Consider the following 16,802-nt stretch of genomic DNA (forward strand, 5'->3'; position numbering starts at 1 on the left):
AGCCGAAGTTTCATTTTGTCCAGTTCTCGCGAGGGCGTCACGTGGTAGAGCAGAGTAAGTTCTCGTGAGGAATCCGAGTCCGAGTCTGGAGTCTGAGTGGGCGAGTGTGGAACAAACAACGTGAATGTTTTAAGACGTGTGTGCATCAAACGGGAACTTTGCAATATTTGGCAACCGGAATCCTTGCACTAATAAGGTTGTCGGACGGCGCGGAAGGAACCATTTGTCCCGGCATCGAGTAACTTTTTCGAAGTTGACGTCCGGGCTGAGTGCAAACAGACGGTGGTCGGCAGCTACCGAGTTTTGTTGCAGGGATGTCGCAGAAGGAGAGAGCCAAGTTTTATCCCCAGGAGGTCAACAAGGCGATTTGGGAAGTCCCCGAGCGCTACCAGAACCTGTCTCCGGTCGGCTCTGGAGCCTATGGATCCGTTTGGTAAACCAATTTATGCTGTTTTGTGTATGCTCGGGTCATCCAACTCTACCTTCCATATTAACGAGGCCTATTCTACTTATGCTAAAGTTCAGCTAGCTTGTCCGCACGTTTGGCTGCCGAGGTGGAGCCTCAAAATAACTTGCTAAAATGAAGAGTTACCCATTGGTCGAATTACTGCTTATTACTTGTGTTTCATTTCCACGACCTTCTTTCGACACAATTTACCAAACTGCTGTCAAGGCGTCTAAATTTACATCCATGCTAATTTGGTGCAAAATATAGGCGCTATTGTGTTTTTAGAAGTATCACCAATAACTTATTTTGGCATTTACGTATGCATGTAAAATGTGTAAGTGTTTATTTAGGAGTGTCCAAAAGATACGACGAGGAAATCAAGTTCAGTTTCACATGTTGTACACTTTGACACATAATGTGCGGAGTGGAACATGACAGTGATGAAGACTAATTAAGTGCTTAATGGATGAACGAATGAATGAATGCTGTGCTGAATGAACACAACCAACTTCTCTCTTTGGGTGGTGGATGGACTCGAGTTGAGCAGTTTTGCAACTGGACGGCCAGGAAGAAGGATAATCTGTTGCTAGTCAGATTCCGGGTTGTTCACCAGTGTACATGGACTGTAATGATTTTGTTTTTTCCTTCAAGGCTCATGACCCTCATAGCTACTTCAGATATGATAGAACTCTTGACCTCATGTCAGGGCTGCACAATTCTGGAAAAAGATCAGGATTTTCATGCTTTGTTAGAATTATGAAAATGTAAAATATATATGACAGTGTACTGCAATCTACTTGATTAATTTCCACTACGTTACCTTGCATTGCTCCTCATGAGGCTACACTCTTGGTGTGTATGCTAGCAGCCCCGCCTCCACCCACTGAGGCAAAAAGACCATATGGCTGACACGAGGGCTCACTCCGTCCATGCCATTGTTCTATAGAACAACCATGTTTTTTCCTGAATGAGTAAGCCTGTCATGTTTTAATCTCCCAAGCTGTTGTGACACCATGAAAGTATGTATGATTTGATATCAATTGATGATAACTCAATGAATTGCATGAAAAAAAGGCAATCATTTTGCTGGCCTCGATATATTGACACATCTCCCTATTCCAAACTGGCTGGGTGACGAGAGGTGTCACTCTGCATCCGTCTCCACCCTTGGTGTGTTGGTTCAATGGGGGCGATGAACAGAATCGGTGACCCATCTGGCAGTCAGTTAGTCTCTGGCCCAGTGGGGAGAGGCGGGGCGCTAGCTTGTGTGCACTTGTTAGCTGTGTGCGTTGTGTGCTACACGACTGACTATTTTCTTTGTGCCTGTTGCGTTTAAAGCACAATCTGATGTCAGCCCGTTTGCACCATCGGTTTGTGAGGTCAAATGTTTGTGACAAAGACAATGAAATAATTCATCCAAAACTGTGATTCTCCTGGTATACCTCACCAAACACATTAGGCTGCATCCCTGTACTTCAGGGCTCTACATTAAAAACAAAAATTACTTGCCCATGGGGAATCCTTAAGGTGAGAACTACTTGCCCGAACTTCCCCCATGTAAAATGAAATGACTGCCATAATGATATCATCTATTTTTTGTGGCATCACATGAGAATCTCAAATAAAGATGAAATGATTATCATATCTTGTGGTTGTTTTCCTACATAGATCATGACATTGCATGGAAATCTGGATTGTCAAGAGACTTCTAGGCACTTTGCCTTGATAAATAAAAGTACATGATTGAATAAACATTGTGCTTAAAAAAAATGTGTAGATGTATATTAACATGGCATGCCATACTACCTCTACCTCATACTACGCTCTACGTTAAAAACAAAAATTACTTGCCCATGGGGAATCCTTAAGGTGAGAACTAATTGCCCGAACTTGCCCCATGTAAAATGAAAAGTGCCATAATGATATCATATATCAATATATGCTGATAATTCATCAAATAATAGTACTGGTGCATTGTATTTGAAGGAATGTCTAAAAATTTGTGGAGATGTATTTAACATACATCTCCACAAATTTTCAGACATGCTACCTTACACATGGTAGTCGTAGTAAGCAGTGATATTTATAAGTTGTGCACCACAATGAAACATTATTGAATAGACACATTTGTGTACTAGTAAAGTATTTTTAATTCAGAAAAAATGCTCAATGGTCAAACAATAATTTGTGAAGCAAAGGTGAGAAAAATACACAGAGAAATGGAACCGCTAGATTTTGTAGCTTGTGCAAAATCAGCACTTCGTATTGGATCGAATCGGTGGTGTTTCATTGTGACCACTTAAAATTGTCACAGCAATGTGATTCACTCACCTGTGCCATCATTTGATTTGCTGCCGCTAATAAAATACTTGTTTAGGAGGCACTGGTTCATCACTTTTTGGTGTTTTCCTTCAGAAGTTGTTAAGAATTAGACGATGTTGGCAGGGACACCATGATAGATGTTTTCGTAGTCAAACGATCACTGATTGGTTGATCACGAACAAGAACGGGTGTGGGTAGAACGCGGACTGTGGACTACGGACCGCTGTCTAAATAAACGATTCTGATTGGTCCTTTCAAGATTTGCAAGGATTGGTTTGCAAATTACCGCCAGAATTACGCAGTCCGTGTTTTTTTACCAACACCCAACAAGAACCGCTTTTAAAAAAAACTCTTCGCAGTATGGCATGCCAAAGTGCATGCCCGACGGGAATATCACTGATTGGATTTACTTGCCCGGGCCATCGGTACATCGTTATTGTGGAGCCCTGTACTTACACCAAACTCAGACCAAAGTAAACGGCGTATTCCACACATGACTTTGGTAGAAGTCAATCAAGGAAGTTTATATGTCTGCATGGACACACAAGGTCAACTTCAATTTCCGGGTTATTTCTACATTTTCTTGTCAATATCCAGGCAACAATGACACTAATCCAAAATCGAAACTCGGGTAGGAGATATATTTTCTACAGCTGTATACCGGTATAGATTCTTCTTCTTCTAGCAGTAAATAAAAAATGTAAACAAGCCAGTTGCTGCCTGCGCCGTGGCGGATATATAAGAAATGCTGTCATCCCAAGGACGAGGAACGTTTATGTGGGGAAGTATTTACTGGGCGGACCGTTCTCACCATAAACACTAAACCGCCACCTGCCGTAATAAACAGGTCTAAATGGCGATAAACACCGGCAAAGGTTGGCGGCACCTTGCAGAGTGAGTGGAGGCTAGCAGGGTTAGCTTGGCCTAGCATGCTAGTCTGGTTGCGTATGATTTTGGGCTGGATGAGTATATCTTCACGGCTTTAGTGTACGGGTGGAACTTTGTTACCAGTAAATAAATGTCCTTTACATTTTGAGACCAGTGTATTTCATCATGTGACTTCAAGGGAAACTGCACTTTTTGGGAATTTTGTCCATCATTCCCAATCCTTATGTGAACCATGAACACATATTTCTTTCCCTTCTCTGTGCATTCTTACAAGAGAAAAGAAGTTAATATGAACTAGCTAACAATGCTGTCATTGGGATGCACCTATTTCCACTATGAAGCCCTCCAAAAATAAACTTCTACCAACGTTTCATGGTTTGATATCCATGTTGTGATCATGCATTAACACGTACACTGATGATAACATGGAATAGTTACAGTATCTTGCCCTATTTGGATCGTTTAAAACGCCACCCAAACATCTTTCCTCTGCCCATTGATACTAGCGAACTAACACGATGCCTCACTAGCCGCTAATCTTAGCGTCATTCACAGACGGTAGGACAAAAGGGATGGAAATATGTCTTGGGAATGAGAGACATTGGGAATGGGAACATTCCAAAAAGTCTACTTCCCCTTTAAGGTTTGTAGGTTTTAATACAAGACTGTTGAATTTAAATGTTACATCATTTCATATCATCATATGGTGATACATCCCAAAATATATGCTAAGGTCCATATCGGCCAACCCTAATCTAAAGTATTGTCATTGATTGGGATTTTTATAGAAGTACAGTTTTTGCTAACAAAAACTAAGATTCCATTTTATTTTCATTGGGTTGTTCTATCTTTAGTTTTCTTAAGTATGACGTTTAATTTGTTATTTAAGAGCTCTTGACATTCTAGTTCCAATATAAAATACTCTTGAGACGTTATTTGCTTTTGATACGATGTACTCGCATTATTATATTATTAATATTCATTAGCATTACATTCATGAAAACAATAATGTACTTTACCAGCAACAATTTGTGGGACAGTTATCATCCAGCAAAGGTTGTTGGGACAGATCAGCCGGCTAAAATATTGGAATCCTTTTGGAAGTCAAAAAGTTGGATCGGGACCCAAGGTCATGATTTTATTTGACAGCCATATTGCTCAAGAATGATGCAGGTGTAACCCCAGGTGTAAGGGGGCGCTGCAGCCATCGACCATTTGAACCAATCAGACGTTATTTCCTCCGATGTACCAAAACAAACATGGCGACATACGGGACGAGCTACGTGAAGCCCTTTTCCTCCACCCTCTTTCTGCAGATGCTAACTATCCACGTTGACATACTTTCAGCCACTTTGTGTGTATTGCTTGTCTGTTTCCAGATTTATGCCGTGCTGTACAGGAAGTGATGCCAACCTTATCACCAGTAACATTTGTCCTTTTTGTGTTTACACCAGTTCGGCGGATGATATGAAGACTGGCATGAAAGTGGCGGTAAAGAAGCTTTCCCGGCCGTTTCAGTCCCTCATCCATGCCAAGCGCACCTACAGAGAGCTCCGCTTGCTGAAGCACATGACGCATGAAAATGTTAGTTGGCCGCTGTGACTGCTTTGTTTCTCCCATGCGTTGATTTGATAGGACAACTCTTGTTTGTGCCATTGCTTGCAGGTGATTGGCCTCTTTGATGTTTTTAGCCCAGCTACCAGTTTGAAGGAGTTCACAGATGTGTAAGTCCAGTGTATTAAAAATCATATTTCTGTATGTCAGTTCCGTGCTTACAGAGTCTGGGAATAGTGGTGCTCATGACAGAATGTAACTTGACATCTTTTGTTATTCTTGTCAATGTGTCCAACAGGATTCAGTATTCCCTTTCAAAGCATGGCCCCTACCACAGCAAGCTCCTCGTAGTCTTCATTGGTGTACCACCTTTTGTTCAACTGCTCAACATTTGCCTTGTGTTGTGTTACAAAACTGACTTTTAAAGCATTAACGCATACATTCTTACGTAGGACACTATTTTACACTTTCCATGACTATTTACCAGTTGTTTTGGTTCATAAAAGAAGGTGCTTTGGACTCCAAAATGCAAGCAAGACAATAAAAGGGGGTCTCATTGTGGACGTTTTTGAAGACGAAGGCTTGTTTGGATAAATGCTGATAGCTTTGTCTGTCAAAATGGAGGAAATGTGCATATGTCACAGTCATAGCAGGAATTGCACAACACATTGCTGGCATGGTGTTCCTGCTCCTGATGTATCTCTACCAACGTAGTCATGTGCTTCAATGCTTACGAAGCAATGCTGAGTTACTGTACGTACAGTACTACATTTATGTGACTCAAGAATTTGTTACGAACGCAACGAAAACCTCTAACAACATTTTATTGTTTGATATAGCCACTCTTGACCTAGTGGTAAGTGATGCATCATGTTACTCCACCAGATCAATATCATGTTAGCTGCTACAATAACAATTGATTAATTAGCATTGTTAGCTTGCTCAAACAAACTTGTTTTCTTTTGGAGAACGCACCGAAAATGGAAAGAAAAATGTGTTCATATTTCACATAACGATTATGAATGATGGGCAAAATTACAAAAAAAGTTCGGTTTTCCTTAAAAGTTCACTTTCAAAAAAGCAAACACAGTAGAACACAATTCCAAACAATATAGAACATATTTAAAGGGGAACTGCACTTTTGGGGAATTTTACCAAATATGAACACATATTTCTTTCCCTTTTCTGTGCATTATAACGCGAGAAAACTACTTAATATGAGCTAGCTTATAATGTTGTCTTGGGATACACCTATTTTGACTATGAATCCCTCTAAAAATAAACCTCTACCAAAGTTGCATGGTAAGATATCCATGCTGTGATCAAGCATCACGCATGTACACTGATGATAACATGGAATAGTTGCAGTATCTTGCCATATTTGGATCATTTAAAACACTACACATTGATATTAACTAACGGACTAGACACTTCGCTGACCGCTCACCTCAGCGTCATTCGCAGATGGAAGAGTGGTTACCTTGCTCTCCATTTGGCTACAAAGACTCAACAAGATGCTAGTTTGCCATCAGCATTTTTTCGTAGACTGGATTTGATGCGGTTTCATGTTTATTTTATTTTACTTTACCTTTATTTACCGAGGCAAGCAATTTAAGAACACATTCTTATTTACAAATGCAGCCTGAACAAAGAGCAAAAGCACCTTGATGGGAGAGGGGAGTGCTGAAAATAAGAACAACGTTATATAAAATTACAAATATCAATACAGTAAATATGTAATACAAAAGCATCGAACAACATTAAAACAATGGGATATGGCATTAGGCCTAATCAGCAAATGCACGAGTCAGATGTAATTAGTTACAAGTTTTGTTCAAAGACAGAGAGCGATGTGAAGGCTGAAAGTTTTAGAGAGTTTTGTAGGGTGTTCCAGTCATTAGCTGCAGCAAAGCGGAAAGCGCTGCGTCCAAAGACGGTACAAACTTTGGGGATGGAGAGTTTGATGTGATTACTGGACCTTAGATTGTAAGCAGAGTGAGAAAGATGTAAGAGGGAAGAGAGATAGAAGGGTGTGATGTGATGAGCTGGAGCCAGTGATGGAGCCGTCTGGTATGGAGTGATGTCCAGTCTACCAAATTATATAATTCACAGTGGTGAGTGGTGAAAGGGGCGCTAGTAGCAAAACGGATGGCGGAGTGGTGAAGAATATCCAGCTTCTTCAGAGTGGACTGAGACACCATCCTGTAGATGGTGTCACCATAATCAAAAATGGGCAAGATGGACATTTTGACAAGTGTGTGTTTTGCTGAACGGGTGAAAGAGGACTTATTGCGATAGTGGAAGCTCAAGCGAGCTTTGACTTTTGACTGTAGGTGCTTGATATGGGTGGTGAAGGAAAGGGACGTGTCCAACCAGAGACCAAGATATTTGTAACAGGTCACAAACTCCAGTTCAGACCCGTCGGCACAGAAAATGTTGGGGGTAGGGGTGAGAACAGGTTTCCGGTCAAAGATGATGCATTTGGTTTTCTTAGTGTTAAGGAGAAGGTGAAGGCTGTGGAAGTGCTGCTCTACTGAAATGAGACTGAACTGAAGTGAGGATGTTGCAGAGTGTAATGAAGGCCCCTCTGCATATAAGATGGTGTCATCAGCATATAGATGGATCTTGGAATTACCAGCAGATAAGGCTACATCGTTTATGTAGATGGAAAACAGCGGTGGGCCTAAAATGGAGCCTTGTGGCACCCCTTTAGCGATGGTGAGAGGGGGAGACAGGATGTTTTCAGTCTTTACTTGCTGGACTCGGTTGTTTAAGTAGCTGGCAAACCAGTTACAGGAGTGTGATGACAAGCCAATGCTAGAAAGCCTTTGAAGGAGGATGGAGTGATTTACAGAATGTTCAAGATGGCGCCCCCCGAGTGCGAGCTAGTTATGGCAGCTTCGTATCTTCTCCAACGTTTGTTGTGTGGAGTTGGTAGTGAGCGACTGGAGGATCCCAGCAGAGATACGGAGGAGGAGTGGCTGCATAGCAGGAGTATGGTATAAAGGTTGCTGTAGAAAGACCATGTTTACCGCCTGTCGTCATGGGGAATGTGAGATGGAAGAGTTAACGGCACTAACCCTGCTGCAGAGATACAGCCATGAGTGCAGCACGATTGCACTGAATTATGAATGAATGATGAATGAATGATATGCCTTTATTTGTCCCTCAGTGGGAAAATTTGCATGGGGGGGAGAAGGGCGGGACATTATATAACATTATATTAACATTATACATCTTTTTATATTTAGTTCTATTTATTTATGTAAAGGGAGATCTATTTATTTATTTAAAGGGGACCTACGATGCTTTTTCCACTTCTGACCTATAAATGTAGTTAGAATGTTGTATTCTGGTGTTAAACCATGCCGAAGTTTCAGATGATGAGGTTTGGGCATTTGGAAGTGAGCCCTGAAAGACGTTTGGGATGGATCTGAACGCTCGATTTCAGAGTTTTTGTAGAAGTAGTTTTGCCTTCATAGAAGTCACAGGCTCTAGTCTCTATCCAGCCATGGGCGTGCCCTGGTAAAAGCTGTTACCTGTGCATGCTGAGCGTGACCAACCACAGCGGAGTGGGCGTGCCCGGAGGTGGGCTGTGGGTGGAATAAATTAAACGACAGTTTTGGAAATACCACAGGAATAGGTGCAGATTCTGGAAGATCGAGAAAGCTTTCTTTGCGGGTTATCATGTGTAGCTGCTCTACCAGAGTCAACAAAGAGCCGAAAATGATAATAGGTCCCCTTTTAAAAAGGAGAATATACTATATACATTTGTACTAGATCCTTGCCTTGTAAACGTACTGTTGGTGTCTAATTGCTGCTACGGTTTCCTACCACACTTCCGTAGTTGGGTTGCCTGCTTTTTAGTTTTGTGAAATTGTGTACCTACTTTGCTGACACATACATAATTACTTGTTAAGAATTGGGAAGTATGGCAGCTAGACCTTGACTCAGTCTCTCTGTGTGTGTCTGCACACTGAGCCACTTGTATGTCGATCAAACCGAAAATGCTGGCAGTTTGGGTGGACACCCACAGCAAGAATCTTCTTTTGCCAAACAAAATGAAATTCTTTCTACCGTCTTCATGTTGTACGTTCCAATTGTCTCCATATGTTTTGCTAAAGTGGTTTCCGGCATTACCCTGTCCACTGTTCTACTCAGGACAGTTTAAGTCCAAAATATGTGTCACTGAGAAGGGAATGAGTAAACCTTTTTGCATTGATCCTCTGCATGGATTGTTAAAGGGGGCGGACCATAATGTTATGCTCGTGTATTGAGGTGTGGCAACATGGCAATATATGGAGTTTATATCCATTTATTGTGTGATTAATTAATTCATCTTCCCAGGCCTAGCGCCCACAAGACATTTGTCATCTTTAACCTTGTGAGATCATGTGACACGAGATGATTTTACATGTAAAGGCTCACACAGTGGATGCCATGATGAAAAAAAGATGCATAGGGAAAGGCCGCTTGAACTAAAGCATGCGTTGTGTGATGTGCATGGTTCTGAAGCAATGCTATATTAGAGGCAAACAGTACTTGGCACATCTTGTGCTTTTGCACATAACCACTGTATGTTGAAATCAAGGTTTTCTTCCTGCTACCATTACATGAATATTCAACAATACAAAGTAATTCATTAGTGTCTGTCAGCATGCACTGACATCCCAACCAACCACTGTCGACATCAGACCAAAACCTTGACATGTGAATGTTTACATTGGACATGTCCTGCATGCAACTTAATAGGCCAGCCATGTTTAAGGCATGCAGGCACGCTTCCCCTCAGCTCTAAAAATAGCCTGCAGCGTCATCACACTGTGGAGAGGCTGCTCACAGAGCCAACATTGCCATTTCCATAGGGGAGAGGGAAACAGATCACTATTAATACCCTATTTTTCCAAGGCTGAGCGATATGCTACTGAGAACAAGTTCAGGCGCTATTTTAAAGTTGCATTGGGCATGCTCTGCGTGGGAATGGAACAATATGTTGTCTGTGCTGCACTGTAGCACGTCCATGTGCACCGATACTGCCATTTTAAGGCCATTTATTTGTGTATGTGTTGTTGCTACATGGCATTCCGCCAGCGACACCAAGAAGCTAGGTTGGTTGTTTCTCCTCATTCATTGGTTGTTGTTTACTAATTGGCAGGTACCTGGTGACTCATTTAATGGGCGCTGATCTCAACAACATTGTGAAATGTCAAAAACTCACAGATGACCACGTTCAGTTCCTCATATACCAGATCCTCAGAGGGTTGAAGGTGGGTTGTTAGCATGTTAGCCCTTTAGATGACTCCATCTAATGAAGTACTTCACAATCATGTATCTTCTTTGTCATGTCTCTCCAGTACATCCACTCAGCAGACATCATTCACAGAGTAAGTGCAGTTTTTTGCTTTTCTCTCATGGCACACATGTCAGTTAGATGCAAACTCTGTGGTGGAAAAGTGTTTCAAGGACAAAAACAAAAAAAAAACAGTGTATTTTGTCATTGGGGCTGTCATAAATAAAGCGGTAACTAATTTTTATCCTTAGTCCATCCAATCCCAGACATTTTCCAAAAGCCGTCCTTCTTGGTGCCGGCCATTTTGGATGATTTGGACAGATTTTTCAAGGCCCACAAAACATTGTGAGACAGAGTCAGAGTCAGCTCTACAAAAATAGGGAAAAAAAGGAATTTTGTGAAAAGATGCATTTCAAGCATAACTTTCACTTTTAGACCGACATTATCCCTGTATTTTTAGTAAATGTCTAAATCATGCAAATAGTTGTTTTACATTAAATAACTTTTTGGACAAATATAACAACATAAACTATTTACAATTTTCACGTTTGCAACTGAACTGTTGAAATGTCTCTCCCCTCCCCTTGGCACAACATTGGTCCACGCCTTTTCACTTCCTGGTTGCCGCTTAGCCTCTTTGACAGGAGGTGTATGGCCATTATCTGGTGGTATCTGAGTGGTTGGGGTAAAAAAAAAAAACGTATAAATAGGCCTTTAGTAGCGAATGGGTTAATTAGATTGGAAGTGTGATTAACACATGCGCATCTTGGCAAACCACGCTACCTCAAGGCAGCTAACAATGCACCTCATCTGCCTAGAAAGCCCTTGATTAGAACTGCTCCAAAGATGACCACAACCACATTACCCATTAACCTTTCCTTCCATGTCTTTCTTCCTGCCAGGATCTGAAACCCAGTAACCTGGCAGTGAATGAGGACTGTGAGCTAAAGGTGAGTGATCTGCTTCCGGAGCATACAACCCCCCCCCCCCCCCCCCCGCTGTCTTGCTAGTTAGTCCTGCTAGTAGTCCTGCTCATTATGCTGTATGAGTACTGTGCAAACGTTTCTCCTTTTGTCATGCTCCATCAGATTTTGGACTTCGGCTTGGCACGTCACACCAACGATGAGATGACGGGCTATGTGGCCACCCGCTGGTACCGTGCTCCAGAGATCATGTTGAACTGGATGCATTACAACATGACAGGCGGGACATTAAAGCACAGCGGCCCAACAAGATAGATCTGTTGTTTGACGTTGGTCATTTCTGTGTTGCAGTGGATATTTGGTCGGTGGGATGTATAATGGCAGAACTTCTCACCGGAAGAACTTTGTTTCCTGGAACTGACCGTATCCTTATCATCTGAGTGGCCTGTAGGAGGTCAGACTCTGACATAGCAGGATTCATTCTTAGTCACTATTAGATGTGCAGCAGTATTTCTGTGTTCAAGCGTTATGACAGTATAATATTTCTGTATTTATATTCTTTACACATGAGGCAGCCTGATGCATTGCACAGATTCGGCCCATTTCCTCACGCTCTTTTCGTCATAGGGCCTATGTGTCTACCTCAACTCTGTATGGTCCATTTCACCCCCTCGCTTGTCTTTGCACGAGTCCCATTTCCAGCTGCAGTGTCTTTGCTCAGGACTGTACTGTACTGACTGTACTTCCCCCTCCTTTTTTTGGACTAATGGCTGAGCTCAAAAGAACCGACACTACAGGGTGACCACCTCTTTATTTCCATTCTGCTCCCAGGTTAGGCCTCAGACAGTAATAGCGGATATTGCAAGACGCCTGAAGACCCCCCCCCCCCCCGTCCCTCCCTGTCTAGCGTCTGGTCTTCCTTTAACATCTGCTGGTAGATATTGATCAGTTGAAGCTAATTATGCTGCTCGTCGGAACACCGGGGCCTGAGCTCTTGATGAAAATTTCTTCGGAGTGTGTGAGTTGCCGATGTCATACGAGGTTTTCCAAGCCCAAGTTTGCAACCCCATGGTTGCATTTGTTACCTCCCTTGACAGCATGTTTGCTTTGCTGCATCTCTCCGCTGTGCAGTAACATACAAGACTGTGTGTGCTGTGAGACAATTAGGTGATGGACGCTGACTAGCTATGTGGCAAGCTCTAGTGTTGTGCCTGTCCTCTTTCACCTGCTTTCCTTCCCTCCCCTTGGCTTTGAGGCTCGGGGTGTGCTTTTCAATGTAACGGTGCAGTGCTGTCCAGCTGCAGTGTTATGTTGAGAAGAGGCTTCGTAATCAACTCTGCCGCTGTCGCAATACTCCCCTTGACACAAGCTTTATAGACATAAACCAGCTTCAACAGATAATGCGGTTAACAGGAACGCCCCCGGCATCGCTAATAAACAGGATGCCCAGCCATGAGGTGAGCACGTTTCTCACATGCTTTCCCATTGACCACTTTCTTCAAACAATGAGAAGATCCAGCCATGGAGAACCATGGCTCGAATGCAGAGAGACTCGCACACGGCTATTGTCAACCAGGGCTGTCAATCGTAAAATATTTAATCGTGATCAATCACATTTTGTCCATAGTTAACTTGGAATTAATGTCAGATCAAAATGAGTTTTTATTAGGGTTTGGCCATATATATATATATATATATATATATACAGTAAACCTCGGATATATCGGAAATTCGCTCACAACGGACAGATAAAAAAGAACCGATTTTTCTGTAATGCATTTCCAATAAAAATTCATTGCATATATCGGATTTTTATAACGGATTTCGCCTATTTCGGACAAAATCTCCAGTCCCGTTCCAATGCATTTCCATTAAATTTCCCTCGCATATATCGGATGGCCGCATCGTTATGCTAATCTTGTTGATGTCACTGGCTATTGTCTTTCTCCTGGCTCCAGATTTAGGACAAATATAAAAGTGAGTGACGTCAATAATACTAGCACAGCAGTGAATGAGATCTTAACCTCACTATTGGAAATAACGTAGGCCTGACGGGCGTGACAGGGCCTAGCTTAATTAACAATTTGTTATGCTCAGAGTCCAATAAAGTTAAATTCTCATTACCTTACGTCTCTTTTCATTGCCCAGTCCAGGTACATTGGAAACATAGTCAAGGAAGTGCCTTTTTATAACGGATAAAATCCGATTTACGCATATACCAGATATAAATCCGATATATGCATAAAACGGACATTTTCCGGTATACGCATATAACGGATTTCGCTTATATCGGACAAAACCAGTGGGAACAATTGAATCCGATATATCCGAGGTTTACTGTATATATATATTTTTTATGCCGCTATAGTGTCTTCCAATGATAAGAAAATGATGATGATGATACCGGTTTAAATGATATCCATGATATAAACGAAAACAAGCCCAGTTGGGCCACGGCGAACTTTGGTACTTTCAAATAAAAAAAAAATCAGTTAATACTAAAATAATTGTTAGTTAAATGGATAAGTCTGTAGAAACTATAGGATGCCGGCATGTTAAATCCATAGTGGCCTTCTATAAAGAGAGATTATGGACAGAAGATGAAGATGATGATGCCAGTCACAGTGAAGCCATGATAACACCTGAAGCATGTTCATCGTCCCTTGTCTGCTGACATACTGTTCTAGCGTTTTTGCAGAACACAGTTTTGATGCATTCTAAACCCTTTTGTTTGGAATTTTGGCTTTGCACAACATCTTTCGGAACTCATAACATTTAACTCTGCACTCACTTTGATGGAATTGCTAGACAATAATAACTAGAATTGGTGTCATTGGTCATTCATTGGGTCGTACGATATATACCCTCAGTTATGTCTGGACGTCCTGCTATCAAGGCTCACGGAATTTGTTCCAACAGCAACAAATGATGCATGAAATGTGTGTGTATACTGTGGGACAAACTTCTCTGCGAGTGTCCAACATGTAGCTGCTTGTGAGCGTTGTACTGAACTGTCGGTATGTTCCCAGGCCAGGAACTACATCAGCTCCTTGCCACACATGCCAAAGAGGAATTTTGCTGACGTGTTTATTGGCGCCAACCCGCAAGGTGAGATTGGAGAAAAACAGCCCAACAGTTCTTTCTATTACTGAATTGTTAAACGTTAGACAGACAAATGCTTACATTTAATACCAGAAAATCTGATGTATTTAACCAACCATCTTTATATTTTTTAGCTGTCGACCTTCTTGAGAAAATGCTGGTTCTGGATACCGACAAGCGCATCACAGCCACAGAGGCTTTGGCACACCCATACTTCACTCAGTACCACGACCCGGATGATGAGCCAGAGGCTGAGCCATATGACCAGAGCTTTGAGAGCCGTGACTTACCAATTGAAGAGTGGAAACGTATGTCATCATTCAACCATACTAAGCAGAGGTCTTTGTATTCAGGGTGGCCCGATAATACTTTCCATGTACTGTACTGATACAGCACTTTGTGTAACAGCCCCTGTACTCATTTGATGCCGATACCAACCTTCTTTTTTCCTTTCTTGCTCTAGACCAGGGGTGCACACACTTTCTCTTATGAGCTACTTATGACGCGACTGAGTCAAAATGATCTACCACCTACTAAAAATGCAAACCACTTTATTTATAAATATATTGAGAATTATTTTTATACATACAGTATATGCTGATATACCTTGCATTACCGCATCAAACTATGTTACACAATACAGCTCTGTAATTTTTTTGTCATGACCTTACTCTGATGACTTGCACTGAATGGAATCAGCCAGGGATGCATAGTCCGCACAGTAGCTGGGATTTTACTTCCTTCACCTTTCTCCTTCTCAGCTCGCTTTTCGGAGGGAACTCAGTGTCATAGTTTTTATGAACAGTTCGAAAATGGCGCTCCACATTTCCCTTCTTCGGTACAGCAATTGTAGACGGACAGATAAGGCAAACGCACTTTGAAAATGATATTGTGAAAAAGAAGCCCTCCTCCCACTCCGTATGGTAGTGGTAGGTCTTCGGCTTTTTACTCATTTTTATCCCCTTTCTTACTTGCTAGCTTGCTAGAGTTTTGCAGAACTTAGCGCAGTTGTATGTGCATGCACAATGCGCATGCTACCCACAATGCCTCGACCAGTCGATTGCAATCGACGTAATGGGCACCCCTGCTCTAGTACAATGCTTAATACAGAGGAAAACACCCCATGTACATACTGTGCAGCACAAGGAAGGAAAAAATGAAATGTTAAACATCATTTGCATGCTAGTTTGGCTGATTTCAGGGGATTTTTTCCCCGATATTTGATCCAGTTAATTTGGCAGGATCGGGCTGAGACCGATGCTCTGCATGCGATCGGATCATCCCTAGCTTCTAAACTGAGCAGCAATAAAAGCCACAAAGAATGTTGAAATGACAACTTTGACAACATGCTCTTTGTTACTTACAGGATTAACCTATGAGGAAATGTGCAGTTTTGAGCCGCCGATCTTTGATGGGGATGACATGGAGTAACGAAGTGCCTCCTTACCAGTACACCGACAGCATCGGACAATTTGTACATTTGTATTGGTGTTACACTCCCAGACACGGCGCCAGACTGCTTGAACTGTTGTAACTAGCAGAGGAAACACTGAACCACTAATTGTGACCTCTCCTTGACCTCATTGAAGTGAATGTTGATTTATCTTTTGACATCACTGTGACACTTGGATGCTGAAAACCTGGACCCATAGAGCTGTGCTACTTTGTCTGAAGGGTTCTGTTGATACGTAAGCATTAGTGTTACGCAGTCGAACGTGGAAAATCGAAAGTCTGCCATTGTCCCAACGATAACTGAAATAATTTGCATTAGACCAGAAATATTTCAAATATTTGCTATAACTGTTGTTTCCAAAGTTGTGAGCGATGTAGGGTGCGTGCTCTTCAAAAAGGTACCCATCATAGAAGGCTATTAAAGCATGCATAGTTAGCTCAGGAATATGTACATGTGCCACATTTAAAGCTCTATTTGTTATTTTTCATTATTTGTCATTTGTCTGCAAGATTGTGTGTGGTTTACTGATATTTTTAAGCATCACGCTCCCAATAGAAATACAGTTTCAATTTGTCAAGAGTTATTTCGCATCTATTTATACTTTGTGGAGGGTATTTATAAATTGCAATGAGAAATCCTGTAAGCTATTTCAGTCGGACAGTGAAACAACTCAAGTCTTTTGTCAAGAAATATAAAGACTGTTGTGTTTTGTATTTCTTGTATAGATATTGCTGAATACAATAAAACGTTGTGATTCTGAGTTGTTTGAGATTACGTCTGTTCCAAAATTGGTATGTTTTGAAATATATTTTTTTTATTTTA

The 16,802-nt window shown here is 41.7% G+C and overlaps 1 protein-coding gene across 2 annotated transcripts; it reads left to right on the forward strand.

Moving 5' to 3' along the window:
* Positions 1 to 18: 18 nt before the first annotated feature.
* mapk14a (mitogen-activated protein kinase 14a) lies at positions 19 to 16,740 on the forward strand. 2 transcript variants are annotated; one of them, XM_058084370.1, is made up of 12 exons: positions 19 to 433; positions 5,113 to 5,242; positions 5,324 to 5,382; positions 10,368 to 10,479; positions 10,567 to 10,596; positions 11,405 to 11,452; positions 11,591 to 11,705; positions 11,777 to 11,848; positions 12,364 to 12,443; positions 14,455 to 14,533; positions 14,662 to 14,835; positions 15,894 to 16,740. In XM_058084370.1, exons 1-12 carry the CDS (start codon positions 315 to 317, stop codon positions 15,956 to 15,958), a joined length of 1,083 nt encoding a protein of 360 aa, XP_057940353.1. In that variant the 5' UTR covers positions 19 to 314; the 3' UTR covers positions 15,959 to 16,740. The 2 variants fall into 2 exon arrangements, with proteins under 2 accessions (XP_057940353.1, XP_057940352.1); XM_058084369.1 differs by lacking the exon at positions 12,364 to 12,443 and adding an exon at positions 12,803 to 12,882 and having other exon boundaries at positions 21 to 433.
* Positions 16,741 to 16,802: the final 62 nt, after the last annotated feature.

Source organism: Doryrhamphus excisus, chromosome 10 (assembly GCF_030265055.1).
Source record: "Doryrhamphus excisus isolate RoL2022-K1 chromosome 10, RoL_Dexc_1.0, whole genome shotgun sequence".
Lineage (NCBI taxonomy): Eukaryota > Metazoa > Chordata > Actinopteri > Syngnathiformes > Syngnathidae > Doryrhamphus > Doryrhamphus excisus.